At 37.8% G+C, this 25945-nt stretch overlaps 1 protein-coding gene across 1 annotated transcript in view; it reads left to right on the forward strand.

Annotated features, from left to right (window-relative positions):
- Positions 1-25945, forward strand: part of STIL (STIL centriolar assembly protein) — a 72700-nt gene that overhangs the window by 8146 nt on the left and 38609 nt on the right. Inside the window, exons 5-11 of the mRNA XM_080802751.1 lie at positions 72-319; positions 4242-4325; positions 5587-5673; positions 11141-11291; positions 13554-13663; positions 18743-18857; positions 19983-20918. Coding sequence (XP_080658877.1) covers positions 72-319; positions 4242-4325; positions 5587-5673; positions 11141-11291; positions 13554-13663; positions 18743-18857; positions 19983-20918 — 1731 coding nt within the window. The remainder of the gene's footprint in view (positions 1-71; positions 320-4241; positions 4326-5586; positions 5674-11140; positions 11292-13553; positions 13664-18742; positions 18858-19982; positions 20919-25945) is intronic.

Here is a 25945-nt window from a genome sequence, read left to right on the forward strand (position 1 = left end):
TGAAGCAGAACGTTTAGAGATACGGACAAATTTCAAACTTTTAAAGTAATTATATAATATTGATTCCTCAGGCTCTCCAGCACCATGTATGTAGCAAAGATTCCTTGGATTGTGGTAAACTGCTTTTCCTAAGAGCTCATATCACTTCCAGGGAAAGTTTAGACATTATGGATTTGGATTTGCATTGGGCAGCAGTAACTCTGGCAAACACCTTTAAGTGCACACCTGTAAAGCCCATCCCGATTATTCCAACAGCTCTGGCAAGAAACTTGAGTAGTAATCTGAATATTTCTCAAGTTCAAGGTACCTATAAATCTGGGTAAGTAAGAGATAAATTAATTTTAAATATTGGTTACATTAGTACGTTTTCATGGTATTCACATCATATGAAATATCTGCATTCAGTTTATATGCCAGAGATCTGTGGTGGCTAGATAAATAGCCAAGGAAAGTGAAAAAAGAAGTTGTTCAATTTATTTGAATATAGTTCAGAGTTGTGGCTTATCATCCCCAAAAAATTAATGGTAAAATTTATATTTAAAATTGATTGTATTTCGTGATTTGAAATTAGGAGGCATTATCCTCTGTGTCATTTTGCCCTTTGTATTTTGCCTAGGTTTGGGTTGTTGTCTGTCTTTTTTTTTTTTTTTTTTAAGGCTATGAGCCTACAGAGGCTGAAAATTTTTTTATTACTTGCTTGTTTTATTACTTGTTTTAATTGTGAATAATGAGCATGGCAGAGAGAGAAAGGAGATAGCTAAATAAAATTTGTAGTACTCTTGCTTACCAAATTGTCAACCACTTGAGGGTGGCGTTCCCCCGCGCAGCTAGAGCAGCATCCTCTCCAGCTTTCTGTCACCACTCTTCATTTCTTAGGAAATGGAAGCCAAATTGCATGCTTTCTGACCCTCAGCAGGTCTGCTTCCCTGAATCCTCATCCACTTTCTTTATCTATTGTCTACTGAGCTAGGTTAGACAATGGAAGTACCCTCTGCTTTAAAGTCTAAGCAACTCACTTCTGGTTTCCTTTCCCACTGACTCCACCCTAGTTCCTGTTAGGTCTCTAGAGCTGAAAATGTTTGCCAAGATACATTCAACTGCAAGTCCAGTCCTCTAAAAATGCCTCTTCAAAAGGGGAAAAGAAAAAGAGAAGGTTTTCTTTTCAGAGGGTCCCTGGAATAGCAAGAAAAGTCCTATTTTTGAGTCCCACATGCTGACCAGAGCAACGTTCTGGTTGGAGTGGTACAAAGGGAAAAGTGTGTATGTTCCAATATCATGGTCTGGTCAAAGGTGATATTGATCGAGTGTTTGAATTAAGTGAAACATTTAATTCTCTAGGAGTAATAAGTGCTATTCAGTTGGGACATGGGAATTGTTGTTAAAATTAACCAAAAAATTAGTTTTTCTTAGTACCCATGCCCATCTGCTAGTGAAGTATGAATTTATCTTTCTTTGAATTTTCCTTCTGTGACCCCTTGGCATGTTAGTAGTAACCCAAGATGTTCAATATTCTACCTAATTACCTGTCTTCCTTGCCCCTTCTTACCTAGAAATATCTAATTTGTGACATTTGTCCTTTTCCTTGACCACATTCATTCATTTACCCTGATATTTTTTAGGATCCATTATAGAAGAGGTATTGTATTAGACACAAATTAAATAGATAAAAACCATATTTGTTGTCCATAAAGTATATTAATATATAAATATGATGCAGATAAATATAATGAGAGTTTTTATACAGTGCAGGGAAAGCAGGAAGGTGTGTCCAAACTGCCTGGGAAAGTCATGGGAAGCTTGAGCTAGTTCTTTTATTTTTTTTAAAAGATTTTATTTATTTATTTGAAAGACAGAGATCACAAGTAGTCATAGAGGCAGGCAGGCAGGGAGAGAGGAGGAAGCAGGCTCCCTGCTGAGCAGAGAGCCCGATGTGGGGCTTGATCCTAGGACCCTGAGATCATGACCTGAGCCGAAGGCAGAGGCTCAACCCACTGAGCCTCCCAGGCGTCCCGAGCTAGTTCTTTTAAAGAATAGGAATTTATCAGATGGTCAAGGCAGAAGAGCTTTCAGAGCAGGTGTATTTTTTTTTTAACTTACTATTTTTTTTATCTTAAGTAATCTCCACACCCAATGAGGGACTCTAATAACTCAACCTTGAGAACAAGAGTCAGGTGCTCTTCTGACTGGGCCAGCCAGGTGCCTCAGATGTCATTTTTTTTTCTAAGATATTATTTTTAAGTAATCTCTATACACGACATGGGCTTGAACCCACAACCCCGAAATTAAGAGTTGTATGCTCTATCAACTGAACCAGATAGGTGGCCCTAAGTATCATTATTGATCCATAAATCTCCCTGCCAACTCAGGCTTAATCATCTTGTCACATGGCCTGATACATTCTTTATCTTTGTGTTTTAGGGTTATGATAGCAATAAAATATATCCTCAGTGGTACTGTTAAGACTTTATATCACTAATAGCATCATTTTGCAGCACAAGTATTTGTGCATCATTGAAGTACAAGTATTGGAACTAGCAAACTTTCTAACCTTTTCATTTTTGTGTTTTAAAGCCATAATGAGGGGCACCTGGGTGGCTCAGTGGGTTAAAGCCTCTGCCTTCGGCTCGGGTCGTGATCTCAGGGTCCTGGGATCCAGCCCCACATCGGGCTCTCTGCTCAGCAGGGAGCCTGCTTCCCCCTCTCTCTCTCTGCCTGCCTCTCTGCCTACTTGTGATCTCTGTCTGTCAAATAAATAAATAAAATCTTTAAATAAATAAATAAATAAATAAAGCCATAATGATGAAATTAACCTTTTTTTTTTTTTTTTTGAGAGAGTGAGTGAGAGTGCGGGGGTTGGGTGTGTGGGAGTGTGAGGGGCAGAGGAAGAGGGAGGGATAGAGGAGAGAATCGTAAGCAGGCTCCATGCCTAGCGTGGAGCCTGATGCAGGGCTCAATCTCACAGCCCTGAGATCATGACCTGAGCTGGTATCAAGAGTCCTGACACTTAATTGACTGAGCCATTTAGGCACCCAAACTCTTGATAATTCTATAGTTGTTCATATTCTTAAAACTTCTGTCAATAATAGGGGCACCTGGCTGGCTCAGTTGGTGGAGCATGTGACTCTTGATCTTCGGGTCTTGAGTTCAAACCTCACACTGAGTGTGGAGATTACTTAAAAAAATAAACTTCAAGCTACTGTCAATAATAAATGTAATAACAAAGTTTAAATGTGGTATAATGTTCTTTTAGGTAAAAGTGAATTTTGGGGTCTATCATAATGGTTCCAGCGTTCTTTGATAGTGGTTGGAAGAGTATAGTGCATGGAAAATTGAATATATCTCACATAATTTAGCTTTGTTAGTGAGAAGTCACATCTGTTGCAGTCTTGTCAAGTCACCGGGATGCTTGAACACTTCTAGTAACAGGAAATTCACTTCTCCCTGGGAAACCTATTTGAATATGAAATAGCCTTGATTTTAATATTCCTGATTAAAATAAGTGGATACTTTTTTTTTTAAGATTTTATTTATTTATTTGACAGAGATCACAAGTAGGCAGAGAGGCGGGCAGAGAGAGAGAGAGAGAGAGAGAGAGAGGAGGAAACAGACTCCCTGCAGAGCAGAGAGCCTGATGTGGAGCTTGATCCTAGGACCCTGGGATCATGACCTGAGCTGAAGGCAGAGGCTTTAACACACTGAGCCACCCAGGTGCCCCAATAAGTGGATACTTTTAGAGCAAAACTTTTTATTTTTTTATTTTTTATTTTTTTGAAAATTTTATTTATTTACTTAACAGACAGAGATCACAAGTAGGCAGAGAGGCAGGCAGAGAGAGAGAGGAGGAAGCAGGCTCCCTGCTGAGCAGAGAGCCCAATGCAGGGCTCGATCCCAGGACCCTGGGACCATAACCCGAGCCAAAGGCAGAGGCCCCAACCCACTGAGCCACCCAGGCGCCCCTAGAGCAAAACTTTTTAAAAAGGTGTATGATCGTCAGTGACCGTTTTAGTAGAAATTTTAAGATGTTAAATCTCTTCAATCTCTTCCTCTTACTGGATTCTTTTTTTACATTTTGAACTGTTTTCTGTGTGTGTGTGTGTGTGTGTGTGTGTGTGTATGAGAGAAAGCATTCATATGAATCATCTTCCCTGCCTAAAATATGCTTCTCCAAGCACTCAGATTATCTCTTTTAGGTAAAAAGTACATACTCTTAATTGTTTTTTACATGAATATCTTCTGTTTAGATATCTTACCATGGATGAAACACGCAAATTGTTACTTTTGCTGGAATCAGATCCCAAGGTTTGTTCTCTACCATTAGTGGGAATGTAAGTATTATATATGAAAACTTTTTCAGCCACATATGTATTCAAATGTATATAATAAGCATGTTAATTAGTTGTACTATGAATATATACTTAATATTTAGGTCAGCTTATAAAGCTACAAAGGCCAGTGATTTTAAGCTTTCTTATTTTCATAGCAGAATCAGTTAAAACCAGATTTTGCTCAATCTTAGGAAGAACTCCAGTAAATAAATCTTATAAAGTTGAATTTTTCTGATTGAAGTTGAAATTTAGAACCCTGTTTCTTTAACCTTCATCACTATCCCCTGTCCTTAAAGCACCTTGAAGAACACAGGGCTCAGAATAACACTTCAAAATATACTGCCAGGCAGTTTTGCGGTAATTCCCTTTGGTGTTAATGGCTTTCTCTTTAGAGTTCATGGTTAATGACATTGAGACAGATTATTCAGTCAGAAATTTATGTTCTTTGAGTATTTATTGAGTGCTTACACTATGCATAGCACTATATTTGGTACTGTGTTAGGATTTAAAGCTCTCCAAGAAATTTATAATCAAGGTGGAGCAATCAAATATATGTATATTCACAAATAGGAAAATAATAAGGACTTATATGATTTATTATGAAATGAGCAATATAGACAGTGAGCATTATTTGTATTCATTAGAGGGATTATAAGGGACATTTCCTTAAAAGAAGGAAACTTGAGCTGGACCTTAAAGAGTTTGGATCATAGGAGGGAGGGGACTGGTGGTATGTGCAGTTAAACAATGAGAATGTACAAATCTTCTGCAGACCACAAAATCTTACAATCTTTTTCCCGTGGTCCTGGTATTGGCTATGTGTTATGCCAAGTGAGGAGCCTTGGGTGTTTGGGGCTACATATGTATGTTACAGCATTTAATCCTCTCAATAACACTATAGTTTTAGGCCGTGTTAGCATTCTCCCCTAATTTAGCCCATTCTTCTAGTCCAGACTGGTTTATTCTAATTGATTTCTGCTTTCATCTGTGTTGTTAACCATTTTGTCTCCCACCATTTTCTTGTCCTCTCAAGTGGAAGAGGGCAGAGAGAAATATCTGTCTGTCTATATCTATATCTATATTCCTTTTAATTATTAGCATGGTCTAGTGTCCATAGATTTCTTATTTATGAGCTATTTAATGTGTTGCTTGTGAATACCAAGACTCTCTGCTATATCACCTTGAAGAGAATGTAACCTAACGCACATTAAGTATTAATTTGTAAGTGACTATACCTTTTAATTTGTATTTTTTCTTTTAGTTGGCTATCTGGAATTATACATATCTATAGTCCTCAGGTATGGGCTTGCTGCTTACGATACATGTTTAGTTCTTCTATTCAAGAAAGGCAAGTGATATTTTGTATTTTATTTTGATCTTCTCCCTGTTCATGTTTTATTGGTCTTGTTTAAAATTCATGCAGTGCCTTAACCTTTTATAATACTCACAGAACGGTAGAATAAGCACACTAGAAAAACGAATCTTACATTAAATGGGAATAAAACCAGACAGAAAAGAAGAGGTTGCAGTATACATGGAAATGTGAAGAAATTCACTTGTCTAACCACAGTACTATAAGACAGAAGATAAACTTTTCAGGTGTGGCCAGGGCGGGGGGTACCTAGAGATCATCTACTGTAGCATCCTATTTTATAAATCAAGAGATTAATTTTTAGTGAAGTGATTGAAAATGAGTTTGAATTTGTTGCCTTATATGTGTTTTATTAAGTTACACAATGCTAATACTAGTACCATAAGAAATATTTGAGAAGAGATATTTAATTTTCTTTCTGGAATTGAAGCACAAGTATTAGAACTAGCAAAGAAACTTTCTTACTTCAACTCCTCATTTAATCTTGTTATTTTGTATGTGATACCACCATTTGCCTCTTAGCTTTTCATCTATTAAAATTTCCAGGCCTGTTTGTGTCTACCTTGGGTAGCTATAATACCCGTTTTTTTTTTTTTTAAGATTTTATGTATTTATTTGACACAAAGGGAGAGAGCGCATGCATTCACAAGCAGGGGGAGAGGCAGGCAGAAAGAGAGGGAGAAGCGGGCTCCCTGACTGAGTCACCCAGGTGCCTCTATAATATACTTTAAAAAAAAAAAACTTTGTTGAAAAGGCATACAAGTCCATGGCAATAAATCAAATATATGTAAAGATACTTAAGTTTCTCTTCTTCCCCACATCTGCAGATCCTATTCCCAGAGACAGTCAGTATTAAATGTTAAATAGTATCTTGTGCTTCTTTCCTAAAATATCAGTGTGTAGACAGATATCACACTCTACTATCACAAATAGGAGCATAGTGTTCTTTTCTGTATGTTGCTTTTTTTTCTCTCTATCATTATACCTTAGAGGTCATTACATCTTGGCACATACAAATTTAGTCATATTATTTGACAGTTGAATAGAAAGTAAGATGTATTGGGACGCCTGGGTGACTCAGTCTGTTAAGCATCTGCCTTTGGCTCAGGCTATGATACCAGGGTCCTCGGATCAAGTCCCACATTGGACTCCTTGCTCAGCAGGGAGCCTGCTTTCCCTCTTTTGGGCGCTCCCTCTGCTTGTGCTTTCTTTTTCTGTCTCTCTGACAAATAAGTAAATAAATAAATCTTTAAAAAAAAGAAAAGAATATGTATTATGTCTTAAAAACTAGTCCTTTTGCCTTTGCAGCAATTTTGTGTATACATACACATATGTACATATATTAGCATATTTGTAGAATAAATTCCTAAAAGTGGTTTTTCTACGTCAAAGAGTATGTAATTAAAATTTTTTTCTTTTGTAATTTAAATTTTTATAGATACTGCCTTTCAAAGACTGCCAGTTTATAATCATTCCAACATTGTTTGAGAGTGCCTGTTTTCTCCATCCCCTCACTAACACTGTTGAACAAAATGTTTATTGAGTACCAATTGTGTACCAAGTACTGTTCATGATTTTGGGGATAAGCAGTAAACAAAGACCCTGCAGAGATAGGCAGTAAACAGAATAAATAAAATAAGTAGTATTTTATAAGGTGATGAGTGCTGTGGAGAAAAATAAGCAGTGGAGGTAGATACTGCGTGTCTGGATGGTAGTGATAGGTAAAGAGTTGAAATTTTATTTTATTTTATTTTTTTTAAGATTTTTAGAAAAAATTTTTAAGTAATCTCTACACCCAAATTGGGGCTAGAACTTACAACCCCGAGATGAAGTGTCACATGCTCTACTGAAAAGAGTTGGTATTTTATTTTATTTTTTTAAAGACTTTATTTATCTACTTGACAGACAGAGATCACAAGTAGGCAGAGAGGCAGGCAGAGAGAGAAAGGAGGAAGCAGGCTCCCTGCAGAGCAGAGAGCCCGATATGGGGCTCGATTCCAGGACCCTGGGATCATGACCTGAGCCGAAGGCAGAGGCCTTAACCCACTGAGCCACCCAGGCACCCCAAGAGCTGATATTTTAAATAAGGTGGTCAGGGAAGCAACAGTTTGAGGGAAGGAGGTAAGCCATGTGGCCATCTGCGGCAGCGTCCCAGTCAGAGGATACATTAAGTTGCAAAGACTGTGGGTGAAAGATCACTTTGCATCTTCAAGAGACAGCAAGGAGGTTATGCCTGAGAGGAAGAAGGGGAGGGGAAAGTAGCAAACCTCAGAGAGGTAACTTTTGATCTTTTCAAACCTGGTGAATGGGAAATGGTCTTTTCTGATTTTTATAACCTCTTCTGGGATCTTCACATTCATGTCTCTGGCCATTCTATTGGATTATGCATCTTTTTCACATTGCTTTGTAATAGCTCTATTTCTCTTTCTCATTCTCTATATACATATATAGTATATAAAACACAGAAATGTACATTTATAAAAATGGGTGTGTGTATGTATGGTAGAGGTTATATAAATACAAAAATGTGTGTATGTGTATATGGCAAAGATTTTTTTCCCCCAGATTGCCATTTCATTTAATTTTGGTTAACGATATTTTTCCCAGACTTAACTTCTAAGTCAGATCATCGGTCTTCTTTTTCAGTCTTAGAAAGGAATTGCCCACTCAGGAATATTTATTGAAATAAAAAATCTCTTGTGTTTTCTTCAGGTACTTTTTGCAGTTCTACTTTTTATATTTTGTTTCACCTTTTCAAGATAATTAGTTTTATTTGCAATAAAACAAATATTCATTTTAGTATATTAGTACAACTAAGTTTTATTATCAGTGACTGGTCTTAACTTTTAACTACTTATTGACAGTAAATGCTAGGTAAAATTAGTTTTGAAACTCTGTTAGTCTGTGTTCAGTCTGAAGCATTAGGCAATTTCTTTGATACCTGAACTCTTTAATTACTCCCAACTCTATGAACCAAAGAGAAGTCAGCACTGCTCAGCATAGCTTAGGTTGGTGCTTTGCAACATTCTGAACAGTGGGCTTGTCTGACCCAAAAGAGGAACTGAGCAGAACAGACATTCTGCCTCTACAGCCCTTATTGCGCTATTTTATTAATGTTGTAACGTATCCCTAAATTATCTTTCATTCAGTCTTTTACAAAGGAGAGACAACTCCTAAAAGGATTTTATTTATTTTAAGGTTGTACTTGTTCGTTAGAGAGTACGTGCAAGTGCGTGTGTTGGGAGGAGGGGGAGAGGGAAAGAGAATCTCAAGCAGGCTCCATGCTGAGCCCTGAGCCCAAAGCAGGGCTCCATCTCACAACCCCAAGATCACGACCTGAACCAAAATCAAGAGTCGGATGCTCAACCGGCTGAGCCACCAGGTGCTCCTTTATTTATTTAAAAAAAATTGTTTTTCTTAAAGTATTTTTAAATACAGTTTCCTTCCCCCACCCCATCTGAAAGAACAGAGCGCTCCTATGACATCTTTTGTAAGCTGAAATGAGAAAGCAAAGAACTACCTAACATTAATTTAATGGAAAATTTTTGCATTGTTCCCAGACTGAGAAAATAGTCTCTCAGGCTTTTCTGACACCTTAGGACATGTCTTACTAATGGATGCACAAAATAAATTGAGGTGTAAAACATAGTACTCACAGACACAGTTCAGAGCTATGGCTGCTTGATGCTGAGATGCTGGTTGTAGTTCCTGAAGAAGGAGCCTGGCAGGGCTACTCTCGCTTTTGATGCATGCTACCCCTATAATGGCTCATGCAACACAAATGCTGAACATTATTTTCAATTTTGCCTTTTTTTTTTTATAAAACCAAAAATCCTCTTTGGATTTCTTGGTTAGTGAAAGCAAGTTTTAATGTAGGTCTTCTATAAAAGTGAAGTGGCCTAATGTGAACTTTTGAAAAGAGGATATCTCTTGTTGGTTTTAGTATGTGTTTTAAGGATTCTTGATGACTTTACAAATATTTGTTGAGCCATTCATTGAATAATAAAAAAAATGTTTTTATCCATGCTTATAATAGTGAAATATTATAAATAATTAAAATACCCACTTTTAGAAGTCTAGGTGAATAATGGCACATCTGTAAATTGTAATACTTAGTAGTCACTAAAAAAGAATAAAGAGGTCTGAGGTATAATACAGAGTAGTGACATGGGAAGAAATCCAAGACAGTCAACAAAATAGCAATTACTAATACAGTTGACCTTTGAACAATGCAGGTGGTGGGGTACTCAGTCAGAAATATAGGGGTACCTGACTGGTTCAGTTGGGCAAGCATGTGACTCTTGATCTCTGGGTCATGAGTTCAAGCCCTCATTGGGCGTAACATTTACTTAAAAAAAACAAAACAAAACAAAACTGCATGTAACTCGATTCCCCAAAAACTTACAGTAATAACCTACTGTTGACTAGAAGCCTTATAGATAACCTGGTTAACACATATTTTGTATGTTATATGTATTATATACTTTAAATATTCTCACAATATTACAAGTATTTTTCAATAAAGCAAGCTGGAGAAAAAATGTTATTAAAATCATAAGGAAGAGTAAATACACTTACAGTACTGTGCTGTATTTATTGACAAAAATTCACATATGCTGCACCTCGGTAGCTCAGTTGTTAAGCATCTGCCTTCGACTCAGGTCATGATCCTGTGGTCTTGGGATTGAGCCCTGCATCGGGCTCCTTACTCAGTGGGGAGCCTACTTCTCCCTCTCTCACTCACCCTGGTTGTGTTCCCTGTCTTGCTGTATCTTTGTCAAATAAATAAATAAAGTCTTAAAAAAAAAATTCACGTGTAAGTAGACTTGCATAGTTCAAACCCATGTTGTTCAAGGGTCAACTGTAGTATGTATGGTATGGCCTTATTTTTGTTAGATTGTATAAAATGTTTTTGTATGCCAAGGAGAAAATTATGGAGTTATAAACACTAAACCAGAGAGTGAGGTGGTTTTCCTTTTGTTTTATATATCCCTGTCTTGCTTGAAGTTTTTATAAGGAATATGTATTTCAACATAAAATGTATTTTAAAAAATAAAAATCAGTAACACTAAAAAATAAGCACATTTGCTCCTAGTTTTTTCTTTTCTTTTCTTTTTTTTTTTTTAAGATTTTATTTATTTATTTGAGAGAGGAGCAGAGTGCCTGGGACGTGGGGAGGAGAGGGAGAAGGAGAAGGACAAGTAACCCCCCGCCAAGCACGGAGCTGGTTGCAGGCCTGATCTCCAGACCCTGAGATCATGGCCCCGAGCCAAAGTTAGTTGTTCAACTGACTGAGCCACCCAGTCATCCTGCTCCCCAGTTTTCTTCCCAAAATTAGACTGCCTAAGTAGTTTATTAACTAGGTTGACAGATTTATGTAGATTTGTTAGAATATACTCTTAGTATCCTCAGTAAATTTTAATTAAATGGTTTTTTTGTCCAGGGTTTTTTCCGAATCTGGAAATTTCATTATAGTTCTATATTCTGTGACACATAAGGATCCTGAATTTTATGAATGCCTCCCGTGTGATGGCAGGTCATCTGACCTTCAGTTCCAGCTACTAACCAGCAAGGAAACATTACGTCTTTTCAAAGTAAGTGATTTGATTAAGTAGCGTATTAATGACTATTTAAGGTTGCATGTTGGCAGTTTAAACCCAGTGGTCTTTTCCCTTTAAAACAGTAACTCAAACTATTAGGTTTTGTTTATAATTATTATTGAATATTAACTTTATTCATTTGTGGTTAGTGTCATTTTATAAATTTTAGATCATATCTCTAGGACCAAATTATAATACAGGATCAGAGCTTTTCCATAAAATAACTTACTCATGTTCTAAAGCCTTTGAAGAATATTAAGAATTTATATGTTTGTATCATTTTATGATACTGAGATATTAATAATATTGAGAGTTAATTTGTGATCTTAGCATTTGTTTTCCCTGTTGTTTTTTTATTATTTATTTATTTATTGAAAGATTTTGTTTTTATTTATTTTGACAGACAGAGATCACAAGTAGGCCTACAGCCAGGCTGGGGGTGGGGGGCGCTGGTGGGAGTGGGGAGGCAGGGGAAGCAGGCTCCCCGCTGAGCAGAGAGCTCAATGTAAGGCTGATCCCAAGACCCTGGGATCATGACCTGAGCAGAAGGCAGAGGCTTTAATCCACTGAGCCACCCAGGCACCCCTCCCTGTTGTTTTTTAAATGTAGATACAACAAATGGTTTCTCACATTTGAAAGTCAGTTTTTATGTCTAATCCTAGGAATCAGAATAGATTGTTCAGCATCTCATAAAACATGTAAAAATACATAGGTGATGGTCACAGAAAAAGTAGATATTTGAAACCCTAAGTGTAGTTATGTGAAAACATTCAGAGACTACTTTTCAGTAAAATGATTGATTGTCTTGTGTCTCAGACTAATAATTAAAAAATTCTCAAGGTGCCTGTCTGGCTCATTTGAGTGTGTGACTCCTTATCTCTAGGTCATGAGCTCAAGCCTCATGCTGGGTGCAGAGCTTACTTAAAGAAATAAAACTTTAAAAAACAATTCTGTATTTTAATTATAAATATAATTACCTTAATTGAGGTCTATAATTTATTTCCATTTTAGAGACACATAATCACTTATTTTTAGATCATGTCCTCAGTTTATAGTTCTTATTCACTGAATCCCTGGTTATTGAGTGAGTTACGTAATACAGATGATAAAGTTTTCACTTTTGTTTATGTGGCAGGGAAATGGACAGTTTAAAAATGGTTATATAGGCACCTGTGTGGCTCAGTTGGTTAAGCAACTGCCTTCAGTTCAGGTCATGATCCTGGAGTCCTGCGATCGAGTCCCACATCGGGTTCCCTGCTTGGCAGGGAGTCTGCTTCTCCCTCTGACCCTCCCCCTTCTCATGCTCTCCCTTTCTCTTTCTCTCTCTCTCTCAAATAAATAAATAAAAGTCTTTAAAAAAAAGGTTATATAAAAATAGAACCAACGTATGTTTAAGCAGTCCCACTTCTGGGTATTTATCTAAAGGAAACAAAAACACAGACTTCAAAAGATAGTTGTACCTCCATGTTGATTGCAGCACTGTTTACAATAGCCAAGACATGGAAGCAATCTAAGTATCCATTGATGGGTGAATGGGTAAAGAAAATGTGGTATATGTATAAAAGGTGGTGTGTGTGTGTGTGTGTGTTTGTGTGTATATATATATGTGTGTGTGTGTGTATAAATATATATGTATATGTATATATAGTAGTAGAATGTTATTCAGTCATAAAAAAGAAGAAATCCTGTCATTTGTGACAACATGGATGGACCTTGAGGGCTAAAGAAGTCAGAGAAGGCCAAATACCATATGATCTTACTTATGGGTGAAATCTTAAGAAAACCCAATCAAACTGAACTCATAGATAAAGAACACAGACTGGTGGAGCATTGGGGGAGGGCAGGATGGGTGAAGGGAGTCTAAAGGTACAAACTGTCAGTTATAAGACCTGAGGATGTAATGTATAGTATAGCATGGTGACTATAATTAATAATATCTTTGTGAGTTACTAAGACAATATATCTTGAAAGTTCTCAACACAAGGGGAAAGAATTATAAGTCTGTATGGTAATGGATGTTAACTAGACTTATTGTGATGAGCATTTTGCAGTATACACAAATATTGAATCACTATGTCGCACACCTGAAACTAATGTAAGATGAGATGTCAGTTATATCTCAATTTTAAAAATGATTTTTTAAAAAAGGTTATAGTAGTAGAAATGTCTCTCTCCTCTCAGTGTTTCAGAGCCACTTTTTATCTACATAGAATTTTATTTAAGTCAGCTCTCAAAGTACAACCTACTTTATTTCAGAATGTTGAACCTTCTGACAAGAATTCACTCCATTTTGAGCTGACTGCTGAAAGCCAAAATGCAGAAACAGAGTTTTTCAACAAGATTTCCAAGCATCTTTCAATTGAAAGGTAAAAGATGTTTTTGTTATCATGTATACTTTTTAAATTATATTTACTAGTTTTTGATGAGTAATAAAGTAACTCCCCAATCTGATGAAGCTAATTATATATCATAGATACCGTAAGATGTCCTTGCTTTAAATGCTTACTTCATACTCAGCATACTCAGATGTTAGATGATAATTCTTTTTTTTTTTTTAATTTCGTCAGAGAGAGAGAGATACAGAGCACAAGCGGGGGAGCCGCAGGCAGAGGGAGAAGCAGGCTCCCTGCTGAGCAGGGATCCTGATGTGGGACTCCATCACAGGACCCTGGGATCAATGCCTTGAGCCAAAGGCAGCCGCTTAACCGACTGAGCCACGCAGGCATCCCGTTAGATGATAATTTTAATGAGGTGACAACTTTAATATGGTTGTCATTTGAGTTGCTTTATTACATAGGAAGAAAAAGTGTCAAGAAATTATCTTGCTTAGGAAGAAGCATCTTGTTTTTGTTTAGTTTGCCTTCTATTCTTCTCTTCTTTGTAGTTTTAAACCTGAGCCTATCAAAGAGACTACTGTAAAATATAACTTCTTTACCTAAAAAGGAAAATGCATTTGGGGAATAGTAATTAAATAATGACTGTGGCTTTTCGGGTCTGTATATACCTCTTCTGGTAAAAAAGATATTCCTTCATAGTAGGGTTCTCCAGAGAAACAGAAACAGCAAGATGGAGAGAGGGAGAGAAAGATTGTCTTATGGAATTGGCTCATGCAATTGTGAAGGCTGAGAAGAGTTGCAGTTAGAGTCCTAAGGTGATCTGTTAGCAGAAGTGCTTCTTTTTTTTTTTTTTTTTTTAAGATTTTATTTATTTGTTTGAGAGGGAACACAAGCCGGGGGAGTGGTAGAGGGAGAAGCAGGCTTCCCGCTGAGCAGGGAGCCCAATGTGGGGCTAGATCCCAGGACCCTGGGTTCATGACCTGAGCCAAAGGCAGATGCTTAATAACTGAGCCACCCAGGCACCCCCAGAAGTCCTTTTTCTTGGGGGTGGTAATGCTTTGTTCTTTTCTTTTCTTTTTTTTTTTTTTTTTAAGATTTTATTTATTTTTTTGACACATAGAGAGAGAGAGAGAGAGCAAGAGAGGGAATACAAGCAGGAGGAGTGGGAGAGGAAGAAGCAGGCTTCCTGCTGAGCGGGGAGCCTGATTTGGGGCTTGATCCCAGGACCCTGGGATCATGACCTGAGCCGAAGGCAGGTGCTTAACCACTAAGCCACCCAGGTGGTAATGCTTTGTTCTATTAAGGCCTTTAGCTGACTGGATGACTCTTGATTTTGGCTCTGGTCCTGGTCTCAGGCTTGTGAGATTGAGCGCAGCATCAAGCTCCACACAGGGCATGGAGCCTGCTTAAGATTCACTCTCTCTTTCACTCTGCCCCATTCTCCTCTTTCTCCTCCAGCCCCCCCAAAATATCTCCACAGAAACATCTAGAATAATAATTGACCAAATATCTTGTTACCAGGGCCTAGCCAAGTTGACACATTAAATTAACTCTTCAGATCCCTATTCCAGCTTTCTCATTTGTTCTACCGATATGCCAATGGCTGGGGATATGGTGGTATTAAAAACAGTTGTAGACATGATTTCTTCCCTCATGGAATTTATAGTTCAGTGATGAAGTGTGTTCAGTATTCTCCATATTATTGGAGAGGTCCACTAATGTAAGTTAGTAATTTGCCAAATGTTTAATAACGTCATTTAAAAGTTACTTTGGGGTGCTGGTTTATTCTTGATGCTGTGGGTCTGAAACTATTGCTTTTTTAGTAAACTCTGCACCTAATGTAGGGCTCTAACACAGGCCTCTGAGATCAAAAGTTGTATACTCGACTGACTGAGCCAGCCAGGTGCCCCTAAAACTATTGTTATTTTAACTTGCCTTAGCAGTTAATTTGTCCTTTTCTCAACTTTTTGACTATGACCTTAACTTGTCTAGGGGCTGCTTTAATACTGTTTAGTGTCTCGCATGAGGAATAGGAGGTATAAGGTTCATTGTAGTTTATTGCAATTATTGAGAAAATGGCCTAACTTTTTTTATAACATTCATTCATCTGTCCTTAACACTTGATTCTGTAGGGAGAAATTAACTATGGTACAATTTTAAAATAAATGCCAACTATATGAACTGTTTATAGTGGGCACAACATAATAGTTGTGAGCTTAGTTTGGTATAAGACATCGGCATTCGGGGCGCCTGGGTGGCTCAGTGGGTTAAGCCGCTGCCTTTGGTTCAGGTCGTGATCTCAGGGTCCTGGGATCGAGTCCCGCATCGGGTTCTCTGCTCGGCAGGGAGTCTGCTTCCCCCTCTCTCTCTGCCTGCCTCTCTGTCTACTTGTTAAAAAAAAAAAAAAAAAGACATCGGCATTCAAGTCCTGGTTCTAAACATCATTATTCCATCTGTAAAATGGGAGTTATGATTGAATCTGTATTAGTTTCTGGTTGTTGCTCTGACAAATTACCACAAACTTGTTGACTTAAAAACAATACAAATTTATTGTCTTCTAGCTTTGGACATCAGAAGTCTAAAATGGTCTTTGAGGCTAAAGTCAAAGTGATGATAAATAAGAGTCCATTCCTTCCGGAAACTTTAGAATCCATTTTATTCCCTTTTCCAGCTTCTGGAGGCCATGTGCATTCCTTTTCTGGTGGCCCCTCACTCTGTCTTCAAAGCTAGCTTCTGACTTCTGCTGCTAATCCTCACATCTCCTTCTCTGACTCTGACCTTTTTGCCTCCATTTTATAAAGGCCCTTATGATTACATTGAGCCTAACTGGGTAATTGAGGATAATCTCTACATCTCAAGTTCCTTAACTTAATCACATCTGCACACTCGTTTTTACCAAGTGCAGTAAACATAGTCACAGTTTCTGAGGTTTAGAAAATTATCTAAAGTATACTGTCTCCATCTTTGGGCATTTTAAGTTATCCTTGATATAGGTTAGATCACCAGAAAACTATGTTCTTACAGCTTTTCAGGAACACCTTCACTGTCTTTTTAAGTCTTTATTCAAGGTTTTATTAAATATTTATGGAAGAAAAGACTACATTAAGGGAACATAATTTCTTTAACATTATTTTTGAAAATTTTGCCAATATTCAATTCTGATCAAAGCTTTAGTAACCATCTGTCACTTTTAGATTTTTAGTAAAATGTTTGTCTCACCTAAAGAACTGATGTTATAATTATACAACATAAGGTTTTTTCTTTTTGCCTTGGCTGCTATAAAAGCTCAGAAATGCATTTTATTGCTTGATGTCAGAAATTTTATGCATGTTTTTATATATGTTTGTGTTATCATAAGTAAGCATATAGCAAATTTTAATTCCTGGGGCTTCTGGGTGGCTCAGTTGGTTAAGCATTTGCCTTCAGCTCAGGTCATGATCCCAGGGTCCTGGGATCGAGCCCTGCATCAGGCTCTCTGCTCAGTGGAGAGTCTGCTTCTCCCTCTGCTTGTGTTCTCTCCCTCTCTCTCTCTCTCAAATAACTAAATAAAATCTTTTAAAAATATATTAATTCCTTGCCACAAACGGGTTCAAAAAAATGTAACTTTTTTTCTTTTTCAAAGTAATTGAACTTGATTTCTAATTTGACTGCCCAATTGTTATAGAAACCAAATTTCAATCAATTCAAGATCTGTTTATCTTCTTTTCTGTGAGGTTATATACAATTTGGAGGACTTAATGCTGTGCCAGTAGTGGTAATGTTGGATGGCATGATTATGATCCAGCCAAGCTGCCATCTGCTCAGGTGTTTTCATTTGCATCTGGTCTTTGGCAGTAGATTTGTGTGGGCCTCTGCTATGACCGCCTTACTCTAGTCAGGTCACTGGCTCTCTGTCATGTCCACGCTACACTTAGGCACAGCGGGTATCATAATATTCTCCATGTCACTCTTGGGTGCTGGGGGAGAACTCTGCGGGGCTGATTGCAGACCCTGTTGCTTAAACACACCATGCAGACATCCTGATTATTTCTTTGCAGCCCCTTGACTCAGAAGGACCTCTGTGTTTGCTTCTCAAACCCATCAGAGTCTAGGACAAAGGTCTCTCAGACCTTCCAAATCCACCTGGGGGTTTCTTTTGTGCTCGCTGCCAGGGAGACAGGATGTGGGACCCTTTCTTAGGGATTCTGTTAATGTCTACACTCCTTTAGCTTCCTTCTGGCTCTTCTTCTCTCCTCCCTGAACTCATCCTCTTGAGACTTTATCTAGGATGCAAAAAAACCCAATGCATATAGTTTTCCAAATTTTAATCTCAGCTTTTGAAACTCTGTACCAGAACTCAAAATTGGTCTCTGTTCTATTAGAGCAGGCCGCTGTGACACAATGATGACAATTGATTCAGTAGGAGGAAGCACCTCAGTTAATGTCTCAGTTTCCCATCACAGATATAAGTGTTCAGGAAAATGGAGTAGTTCCTTATCGAGTTCTCTCTCTCTCTCTCTTTTTTTTTTTTAAAAGATTTTATTTATTTGACAGAGATCCCACGTAGGCAGAGAGGCAGGCAGAGAGAGAGAGGGGGAAAGCAGGCTCCCCACCCAGCAGAGAGCCCAATGTGGGGCTCAATCCCAGGACCCTGGGATCATGACCTGAGCCGAAGGCAGAGGCTTTAACGCACTGAGCCACCCAGGCACACCTCGAGTTCTCTTTTTAACAGTGTTTAATGAGTGTTGAATGCAGTGAGTGTACAGCTTTATCACCAGTTTATAATTTTTTTATGGCAAGCACTGTGCCTTATTTATAACTATGTTCTTCAAAGTGGTTAATCAGAAGATGCTCAGTAACTGTTGATATTTTGTGACTTTAAGAATAACTGGGTTAAACTTCCTATGATCAGGCAAAGGGAGGTAGTTTATTAAGCATGAATCTGACTGGACCAGCTTTTCTAGGTAGCTAACACTGGCCTGAAAAACAAAATAATCTGTGATTGTCAGATACCAAATTAAATGATCCAGATACTACTGGGGCTTATTAAAGGACTTTATTCAGTTTCAGAAAGAAAGAACAAATAAACAGATTACTGAAGACTTTTCCTTACTCCCCTGTGTTCTTTAGGTCCTCCCAAAAGTTATCTCCAGGAAAAATGCCAATAAATGATCGTGATTCTGGTGTTGAAGATGAAGATTTTTCTCCAAGACCAATTCCTAGTCCTCATCCTGTGAGTCAGAAGGTATCACTGATCTTATAAAGAACCCACCTATGTGTTTAGAAACCTAAAATCTCTTCATGTTAGAGCATTCAATAATATTACTGAAACTTATTCAAGTTTTATTCAAAGATATATCTAGGTATATATCTATATGGCTATATCTATATATACAGATACAGATATTTTTCATGTAACTGTTATATGTTATATATATAATGATACATATGTATATGTGCGTACATATTATATTATATCACTTCCAGAGAAAACTGAGGCACAGATTGGCTAAGTTGCCTGCCCAGTATTATACTAGTAAGAGAAGAGTAGAATTCAGGAGGTTTGAAATTCAGTAAAGCTAGTAATTCAGAAGGTTTGGTTTCAGAACTTGGTGCCTTTAACCCATATAGACTCAACATTCTTAACCTTCTCCAGAACTTGCCATTGTTATCACCAAATCTGAGAAAACACGGTACTTGCTTTTGGAGATTGCTAAATCTCCAATCTGTTATAATTTTTTGATTATACAGACAACCAGTGGGTTATTGTGGAGTTGTTGTGCCTTAATTGGACCAATTACTTATTAGAAGAAGAAGAAATAGGAAAGATTTTTAAAAATTAATATCAAATTATAACCAAATTCACGACAGCAAATATTTAGTTTATTTTTTCCTGCTCTCTTCCAACTCTTAGTTGGTATTGTCAGTGAATAATTTCACTTAGTAGAAAAATACTCTGAAATACTTATCAGAATATCTTTTGTTACTAAAGAGGCAGAAACATTATTTGCTATAAGATCTATTGAAACATTTTGCCAGTGATACGTTTTTTGCAGAGAGAGGTTAAAAAAGTATTATAAAACAGTTTCCCATATTGTGTTATGTGATTTAAGCAACATAAATCAGTATTCCAATAAAGGGAGTTCCATTGTTAAGTAATAAGTTTGTGAAGGCAAAGACCTTGTTTATTTTACTCACAGTTGTATTCCTAGTGCTAGCACATGGAAGACGCCCAGAAAATATGTGTCAACTGTCTAAAGAATAAACACTTTTTAATAAGTAATTGGATATAGTTTGGAAACTATTAGTCTAAATAAAATGGAACATTCAAAAAAATACTTTTCCTCTTTCATTTCTTTCCCATTTATAGGTTTCTAAGATCCAGCCATCAGTTCCTGAACTTTCCCTTGTTTTGGATGGCAATTTCATAGAATCAAATCCTCTGCCTAAGCCATTGGAAATGGTGAATAATGAAAATCCTTCTTTGTTGATTAACCACCCTGAACACTTGGAGCCATTGCAACCCCAGCTTTACGATGACAAAAGCAGCCTAGAAGCTGAAGCTGGAGAGCTTTCCTTGAAAGGGTTACCAAATCAATTAACCCAGAGCACTGTTCCTTTGAGACACAGCAAAGTAAGACAGCCATCTACCTGTAAGAATGGGAACACCCATATCAAGAACAGTGTTAAAGCATCTTCTCTTAATAGGCCATCTTCTGATTCAAATGTACACAAAGAAGAATATCCTGTAAGATCTTCCACATTAAATTCCAAGCAGTCTTCTCTTGCCTCAGGGTCTCACCCACACAATTTGGTTTTTTCATCCCATAATTCAGGAAGACCAATGGAACTTCAGATACCTACTCCACCACCATCTTACTGTCCTACGAATGTTTGCAGTTGTTGTCAGCATCATGCCCACATGCAGTATAGTCCAATAAATTCTTGGCAAGGAGTGAATACAGTAGGGTCTGTTCAAGACCTCCAGTCTGAAGCCATTCACAAGCATTCATTATTTCACCTAGGTGGATGTCCAGCTCTGTACCCTAATGCATTCTGTTCTTCAAGTAGTCCTGTAGGCTTGAGACCTCAGGGAAACATGGGTGGTTGCTCTCCCCACAGCAATGTAGAACCATCGCCTGTGGCAAGACTGCCTTCACATGTGGACTCCTGTAACCCACCGCCTTGTGCAGTATGCATGCACACACCCAGGACTGGCTCAGATAACGGAATGATGGGACTGTCTCCGGATGCATATAGGTTCCTCACAGAACAAGACAGACAGCTGAGACTGCTTCAGGCACAGGTTTGCGAGCTTTCTTAGTTCTTTTAAATTCACGGTATTAATATGGTTGCTTAAAAATAACTGGCAGTTTTTCAATAACTACATTTTATGGAATAAAATTGTAGAATATCAAAACTAGAAAAAACCTTGGAAAATGAATTCTAGTTTCTCTTGTTTTGCTGATAAGTAAAAAGAGGATTAGAGAGAGAAAATAATTTACCCAATGACACATTGCTAGTTAGGAGTAGAACTGGGACTAGAAATTAAACCTTCTCTTCTCTGCCTTGTGCATATCCTAATCTACAACATAACTACATTTTTCTTCCATTTATTGCCTCTAACAAAAAGTCCGTGTAGTTTAGTAAACCTTGGTATACAACTAAATATAAAACCTGCACGATAGATTCTGATGCAGCTCTAATTTGCCAACCATGTAGTATATTTAGTACTTTTAGCCAGTGTGCCTTTAGAGAATAGTTCTAGAACCTCTTCTGTGTATCTGTACTAGATGTGTTTCACTCATTTTATTATGAAATGCTTCCTTTCTTCAGGCCTTTATGGCAGTTTTTAGTATGTTTGTTATATCCTTACACCATTCAGTCTTGTACCTTTTTTTTTTTTTCCTTTTCTTACTGGTACCCTTCTTCCACATACCTACCACAAATCCCCTACCTCCTTCCTCCCTCCTCCCCCCAGCATGAATGAAAACAACCTGAAATGTATTCTTCAATATTTTGCCCATGATCCTATAACTATGCAAATATATGTGAAATGGACATTTTATACATGTACAATTTAAAAAAAAAAATCTTTGTTTTATAAAACTGGAGTCATAGTGTTTGCATTTTGTAAAAACAAAAAAAGACAATTTAAAACTTCTGGTTAGGAGCACCTGGGTAGCTCCATCAGTTAAGCTGTGTTTTGCCTTTAGCTCGGGTATGATCCCAGGGTCCTGAGTTCAAGCCCTATGGCTGCTCCCTGTTTAGCAGGGGATCTGCTTCTCCCTTTCCCTCTGCCCTTGCTTGCACACTCATGTTCTCTCTCTCTCTCCCTCTCCCAAATAAATAAATAAATAATCTTTTTTTAAAAACCCCAAAACTTTAAAGACCCCTTCTGCTTTAAAATGCTGTAGATAGGACACCTGAGAAGAATGTAGTTTCACTGTTTTTTAGACCTAGTAAATTCTTTGAAATTGTAAAATATAAGTTTGATTTTTTTTTTAAAGATTTTATTTATTTATTCGACAGAGACAGAGATCACAAGTAGGCAGAGAGGCAGACAGAGAGAGGAGGAAGCAGGCTCCCCGCTGAGCAGAGAGCCCGATGCGGGGCTCGATCCCAGGACCCTGGGATCATGACCTGAGCCGAAGGCAGAGGCTTCAACCCACTGAGCCACCCAGGCACCCCTATAAGTTTGATTTTTACAAATCCTTACAAATATTAGGCACTCATTTTTATGTAGCTAAATGTTTCACATTGAAAAGAAACAGTTCTTAAAAAAAGAAAAATAGTTCTCATATATTTCTTGATTTGTTTTTTTAAAAAAGCAGGCTAAAAAGATCTTTTAAACAGAAATCTTAGTTACTTGGGATTAAAATGTAGATATAGACTAGTGAGCATATTATCTGAATCATTATACTTGGAGAATACAAAAAAATGATGTAGAAAATGCTTTTATGATAAATACACACACTTTTATTTTGCTCATGTGAATTTTTTTTTGAAGATTTTTTAAATTTATTTGGCAGAGAGAGAGATAGCACAAGCAAGGGGAGCAGCAGAGGGAGAGGGAGAGGCAGGCTTCCTGCTGAACAGAGAGCCAGATGCAGGGCTTGACCCCAGGACCTTGGGATCATGACCCGAGCAGAAGGCAGGCGCCTAACCAACTGAGCCACCCAGGCGCCACAACTCATGTGAATTTTTTTAAACTTTGTTTTAGGTACCACTTTATTTACATGTAAAAAACTATCTTAACACATTTTCTGTATAAGAATATATAGAACTATCTTATTCTGTATAGGATTTTGTTAAAGTGATGTACAACAAATTTTCTAATTAGTTTCCTGTTCCACAGTTTGAAGTTTCTGCTATTGCAAACAGTGCAGTAGTCAGCATCCCTGTGCTTGGCATCCTGCCCTGCATGTGTGCACATATCTCTGTAGCATAGATCCCTAGAAGTAAAAGTGTGAAGTTGAAGAGAACACACATTTTAAATGTTCAAAGATAGCCAGACTTGTTCCAGTCCTAATGGAGACTTGTTTTGAGTCTCATTTTGGTGTAGTGGTGAAGGGATGGCACCAGCCTCCTTGGGTTCTAGGCAATCTGCACAAATTACTTCACCTCTCAAACTTCAGTTTTCTCATTCACAAAATAAGAATGTACATAAGTGTATGGAGTTCTAAGGATTGAATGAGTTATTAGGGAGAAGTGGCTTAGAATAGTACCTGGCATATAGATAGTGCTCAGTACATGTTAACTATTACTATTTTCATTATCATTATTAGTTCAGTTCATGACATCACTTCTCATCCTGTTGCTCAGGCAAAAATCCTGGGTGTCAGAAACCCAGGTGTTACTTTGTAGGTGTATCTTGAACTTAACTGTTTCTTAATCATCTTTCCTGCCACCTCCCTAATTGAAACCATCTTCTTTTCTTATCCAACCATGCTACTTCCAGTACTGTCCCCATTTTTCCTTGGAAACAATGGAAACATGACAGCCATCTTCTTCTTCTTCTTCTTTTTTTTTTTTTTTTTAGTTTAAAGATTTTATTTATTTATCTGACAGATTGAGATCACAAGTAGGCAGAGAGGCAGGCAGAGAGAGAGAGGAGGAAGCAGGCTGCTTGCTGAGCAGAGATCCCGATGTGGGGCCCGATCCCAGGACCCTGGAATCATGACCTGAGCCGAAGGCAGAGGCTTTAACCCTCTGAGCTATCCAGGCGCCCGACAGCCATCATCTTAAAGCTCAAGTCAGATCATAGGGCTTCGCTCTCAGTGGTTTTCCTTTGCAGTTAGAAAATCCAGATTCCTTACCCTGACCCTTGAAACCTTGTCATTTGGCTCTGTGTGCCTCCTCTTCTAGCTCATCTCTTGCTGCCATCTTCTGTATTCACTACACTTCAGTTGCAGGATGTGCTTTTTGTTCTTCAAAAACATGAACTTGTTTGTTTCCACTTTAGGTTCTTGAGCTTGCCCCTCTGCCTGTACCTTCTAATGGCTCACTCCTTCTCAGTGGTCAGACCTTAATTATGAGTTTTTGGTTTTCGTCTCTAGGGAACTGTAGGGAGGGAGCTTACAAGATTCATCACTGTATTTTTTTTAAAAAGCACCTTGAATAGTACTTTACTTATAATAGTTACTTAATACATACTTTGTAACTTGAATGAGAATGGCCACCCAAAAAGGTCATGCCAGTTTAATACTCCCAAGTTGTTTTTCCACATCTCCAGTATTGTGCATATAAAACTAGTAAAATTAGTATCAGTCTTACAAAAAGACACTGTTTTAATTTGCATTGTATTGTCATAATCCAGATTGATCATTTTATTATTTATTGGCCATTTATATTTTCTTTGTGTAAAGTCCGTCATTTATCCATTTTAGGTCCTTTTCTAATTAATTTGTAAGAGCTCATTGTAAATTAGGAAATTGTTTTTTTATCATATATCTGTGGTAAGCGTTTCTTATAGTTTGTCTTAAATGTTTTTTGTTTTAATCATTTGTTTTGTGCAGAATATTCCAATTTAAATATAATTAGGTTTATTGGTGATTTTCTTTCTGCATGTTAATTATGTTTAGAAAAACCTTCTTCAAGATTATAAAAAATCTATTCTTGGTTCACCTAGGTGGCTCAGTGGGTTAAGCCTCTGCCTTTAGCTCAGGTCATGATCTCAGGGTCCCTTTGATCAAGCCCCACATTGGACTCTGCTCAGCAGGGAGCCTGCTCCTCCCCCCTCCCCCCGCCTGCCTACTTGTGATCTCTCTCTCTCTCTGTCAAATAAATAAATAAAGTCTTTTAAAAAAAAATCTATTCTTTATCTTCCCTCCCCCTTCAGGATTATTTTGTTGCTTTATTTTGATATATGAGATAAGAGGTTTTTCCATTTTAATCCTCAGATAACTGGCCTCATACATTTATTGAAATATATCTTTTTAATGATTTGGAAATACTTTTTTTATGGTATAATGGAAGTATCATACATTTGTATCTACTTCTATACTATATTTTCCATATATACTCTATTTGCCTGTCTGTTCTAACACTAGTACCTTTCGATTAATCACTATAGCTTTATTGAGTGCTTCCTGTGTGATCTCTAAACCTCACTCTTCTCATCTGTAAATTAGGAACAGTGATTGGTATTATATGTAGATTGGATGGTTTAATGAGTTTACGTGTATGTGTGTGTGTCTATATGTATATGTATATATAAAGTGGTTAGTGTAGGTCCTAGCTTTAGTAAACATACAAAAAGTTGCAATTATTTTGTCTCTCCTTTTCTTTTTCTTTTTTTTTAAGATTTTATTTATTTATTTGACAGACAGAGATCACAAGCAGGCAGAGAGGGAAGCGGGGGCGAGAGTGGGGGGCACGGTGAAGCAGGCTCCCCACCGAGCAGAGAGCCCAATGTGGGGCTTGATCCCAGGACCCTGAGATCATGACCCGAGCCAAAGGCCGAGGCCCAACCCACTGATCCACCCAGTCACCCCAGTTTTGTCTCTTAATCCTTACAACGACTTTAATTTAATTTTTTTTAAAGATTTTATTTATTTATTTGACAGAGAGAGAGATCACAAGTAGGCAGAGAGGCAGGCAGAGAGAGAGGGGGAAGCAGGCTCCCTGCCGAGCAGAGAGCCCGATGTGGGGCTCGATCCCAGGACCCCGAGATCATGACCCGAGCCGAAGGCAGAGGCTTTAACCCACTGAGCCACCCAGGTGCCCACAACGACTTTAATTTTAAGTGATACTGAGGCTCATAGTGGTTAAATAGCTCATCCTAAAAGGTAGCAGACTGGGATTTAAATTTATATCCTCATGACACCAGAG

Source organism: Martes martes (assembly GCF_963455335.1).
Source record: "Martes martes genome assembly, chromosome: 4".
Lineage (NCBI taxonomy): Eukaryota > Metazoa > Chordata > Mammalia > Carnivora > Mustelidae > Martes > Martes martes.